This window comes from Morone saxatilis, unplaced genomic scaffold (assembly GCF_004916995.1).
Source record: "Morone saxatilis isolate NCDOM2014 unplaced genomic scaffold, NCSU_SB_2.0 Contig24, whole genome shotgun sequence".
NCBI classification, from domain to species: domain Eukaryota; kingdom Metazoa; phylum Chordata; class Actinopteri; family Moronidae; genus Morone; species Morone saxatilis.
In genome coordinates, this window is record NW_023339807.1 from 17,225,240 (window position 1) to 17,229,088 (window position 3,849).

Below are 3,849 nucleotides of genomic sequence, written 5' to 3' on the forward strand. Positions count from 1 at the left end.
CCCTTGCCCCCTCTACCTTTTCCTTTCCTTTCCTCCCTCAGATGGACAGAATGAATTTTCTCTCCTTCTTCCTCCTTTGCTTGACTTCGGTTGCCAATGGCAACAAAGGTCAGTTCCTCATCCTTTTGACTGTTATTGTGAAGTGTTGAGATGAAGGTTTAGATTGCCATGGGTGCACACGGACCTGTCAAGGTGCTTGGGCAGGGCCATGGCTGTTCAGCCCTGAAATTCTCCTGATGACTTTATTGCTGTCCCTCATACGTGTAATCACCAATCATAGCGTTCCTCATTACATAAACAGTGCTTTTGAGACTACATTCATATTTATACGTGTTGTGTTTCGTGTTCGTGACCCAGTGTGCATGTGCCTGTGCTGTGACTCTGAGAAGATGATAAATCTGTTTCCTCCTCTATAGCAGATTTATCATCCCGGATAACCGTGACTCTGATTCAACATCATTGTTCCAATGATTATCATGCTAAGGGGAAGGCGAAGGCGAAGGCGAATGAAACAGACAGCGTGGAGGGAGAATGTCAGAGAAGGAGGTAGAGGAGAGTGATGCAGGAAAGACGAGGAGATTGAAGGAGAGATGGAGTGTCAGAGAAACACAGAGAGAGGGGGGAGAGAGAGAGAGAGAGGAGGGAGAGGAGGAGAGAGGAGGAGAGAGGGGGAGAGGAAAAGGAGCTGTGACAGGAGAGGACGTGGCCAAAAAGACGCAGGCTGATAAGAAGGGAGGAGGAGGAGGTGGTGGAGAGAGAGGTGGTACGTGAGATCAGGTGACACGAGGGAAAAGGAAAAAGGAAAAAGTCTGATATACCAGAGTGTGTGTATATATATATGTGTGTGTGTGTGTGTGTGTGGGAGCGAGACAGAGGACCAGGGGAGGGTGAGTGTTGTGGGGCGATAGAGTGACAGAGAGAGGAAGAGTGCCAGGAGAGACAGACAGAGATGGAATGGGATGCCTCTCAATCTGTAATCCCGGATGTAATCCACAGGCCTGATGCTCAGATTAATGCTATATAGCAGAGCAGAGGAGGGAGGGAGGGGGGAGATCAGCCGAGGGGACGGGGGTTGGGAGATAAATGACCAAAAAGGGGACGTGGCAGAGGACTGTGGGAATAGAGGAGGAGGAGACGGTGTCAGGCTGGACCTTGAGAGGAGACGATGAATGTCTTTGATTGGAGCTGGGTATCGAACCAATGTACTGTTTTGGTACAGACCCAAATTTCTGCCATGAAAAGCTCAGTCAGATTTGAGCTCTTTACTTATTCAAATCAGGATTATTTTATTCAGGTTAAGTTCTTGTTGCTGAATTAAAAATGAATTTCTTTGAAGAAAATCAGTGGTCAAAGAGGCATTGAAATCTCAGCTAGGGCCAAAACTAACAATAACTGTCGCTACTGCCGATTATTTTCAATTCTCAATTAATCATTTTATGTATAAAGAAGTTGGATAACAGTGAATCATGGGGTTAGAGTCCAGTTAATGTCCTCAAATTGCTTATTTTGTACAACCAACAGTAAAAAACCCAGATCATTTCCCTTTATTATCATTTAAGAGCAAAGTGCTCACAGAAGAGAAGCAATTATGGTTATTTTTGCTTTAAAAATTACTATTATTAACGATGACTCAATCATCAAGATAGTCACATATACTTTTTCTGTCAACTAGCTTGATTAATCATCTAATTGTTTTGCCTCTGAAAGTAGAAACACCTCAATGTAAAAATACCCCATTGCAAGTTATGTATTCAACTTAACACCCTGTTAGCTTCAGCTAGCACTCATTAGGCAGCAGAAAGTCCTCTTTCAGAGTGGTATATTACATAATTCCTTTATTGGATTGTGAAATCTAATAAATATTCCCCTCTGAAATGTGGGAAAGTAGAGATATAAAGTAGCACACAATGGAAATGGTCTTGTAAAGTACCTCCAAATTGTACTTAAATACAGCACTTGAGTAGTTGTACAAGAAGCTATCTAAAGCGACGGTATCTAAAAAAAGTATTGTTTCTTACTGGTTCTATAATCGTAACATTTCAAATGGCTCTGTCTTTGAAGAGAGATAAGTTTCATCAGATTCACAACCAGCAGCATTTCGCTCTGTTGACTCTCTTCTCACAGACAAGACAGCGAAATTTGTTCCAGTCTGATTTTCTGGAAAATTCACTGTGTAGACAACAAAGCAATTGCTTAACACAAGTCTTGTGCCTCCGTCTGATTTCAAACTCTGGAGCTCCAGCGTTAAGAGATTGAGGACAACAGAGGGGAGGCGCTCTGGCTTTTGTTTTTGCTCTTTGCTGGAGTGTAAAATCGTCATCCTTCTGCCTCATTAACTTGGCCTTTGATCATTCAGCAGAGAACATTCAGCACAGGGATGAATAATTAATTCGCAATTAAAGGTTAAATTCACAGTAAACCTTAGGCATTTGATTTTGACTCGGCTGTTTTTGTAGTGCGTTATTGTGCAGCTGCCGGTGGCAGGTCAGTTTTCCTGATTGATATGAGCAACATACCTCTCTGTGTGTGATAAGGTGAAATCTGACTGGCTTTAATTACACTGCCAACCAGGGAGGTGTGCCGAGTGGCGCTAGACATGAACCAGAGAAGGAGGTCTTTATGGAGAAAGGAAGAAAGAGGGGGAATCTGTGAGGGTGCGAATGTGATTAAACGGTGTCTTTGTGGTCACACGCATACATTGTGTATTTTTCCACTCATGCGCACTCTCACCATGTCCTCACCCATAATGGAGTGTTAAAAATAGACACATTGGTTCCTTCTAATTGCTCCATTTAACCCAAAGCCTCTTCGGTCTCTCCTCTTCTCTGTGCCGTTCAGCCAATAAGCACAAGCCATGGATCGAGACAGAGTACCAGGGGATTGTCATGGAGAACGACAACACCGTGCTGCTCAATCCCCCTCTCTTTGCCCTGGACAAAGATGCTCCACTACACTATGCCGGTAACTCCAACAGCATCAAACAGCATGGAAGAATATAGGATGAGAGAGCTGGCAAAAAAAAATAAATACTCTAAATATTTCCACTATTTCCCATATTTGCTCCTACATTCACATAACTGGCTACAGTGTAAAATAGGTCAAATCAAGTGCTCTCCCAGCCAAATTGAAAATTATCTCACCAGGCCTTCCTCGGGCTTTAATAGTAAACATGTCACTGATTTTGGAGCTATCAGAGTGCTGCCATTTCCAGCCATATTTCCCAATAGGCGGCCTAAATATTAAAGGCAGTGCATTCAGTCACAGAGTCCACTATTTTTAGACCATCGTAGTGTAATTCAACCCTTCATCTCAGGAGAAGTCGGCAGCGCTCTGCCTCTGCAGCCCGGTGAAATAAGGTTATCATATTTGTACTCCTGGAAATAACTATCTTCAGTCAAATTATAATAGATCAACTGGAATTACTCAAGCGCACCCTGAAATTTACAGGGCCTGTGTCAAGAAGGAAGAGAAAATTAGCTGTTTGAGCAAGAACCTTGCCTACTTTCGACGTATGTCTGCCAGGGAAGATCAGCTGCTGCTGTACTGAGGGTTTTATTTTGAGTCTCAGCTGCAATCTATTTTATTCTTTTTATAACGATTGCTTGTGTAAGATAAAGTGCCACTTAAAGAAATCCTCCAGATATCTATCTGCCCTCTTCTGATGCCCTGATTATATGACCTTATATCTACTTGGATAAATTGGCAGAATTAGTTTAATAATTATAGATGCAATGATAAATGTTTATAATTATAATGATCTGTAATGCACTTTTCAAATAAAAATTATAAACTGCTTCACAAAGAAAAACAGGAAAAATACTTTAAAGGTCTAGTGTGTAATATTTAGGA

General features: G+C 42.1%; 1 protein-coding gene across 1 annotated transcript in view; it reads left to right on the forward strand.

Moving 5' to 3' along the window:
* Nucleotides 1–41: 41 nt before the first annotated feature.
* The window catches only part of clstn3 (calsyntenin 3), a gene marked incomplete at its 5' end in the record, with an annotated part of 20,087 nt that continues 16,279 nt past the window's right edge, over nucleotides 42–3,849 (forward strand). The window contains 2 exon segments of the mRNA XM_035672582.1: nucleotides 42–108; nucleotides 2,839–2,961. Of these exon segments, the coding sequence (XP_035528475.1) occupies nucleotides 42–108; nucleotides 2,839–2,961 (190 nt within the window).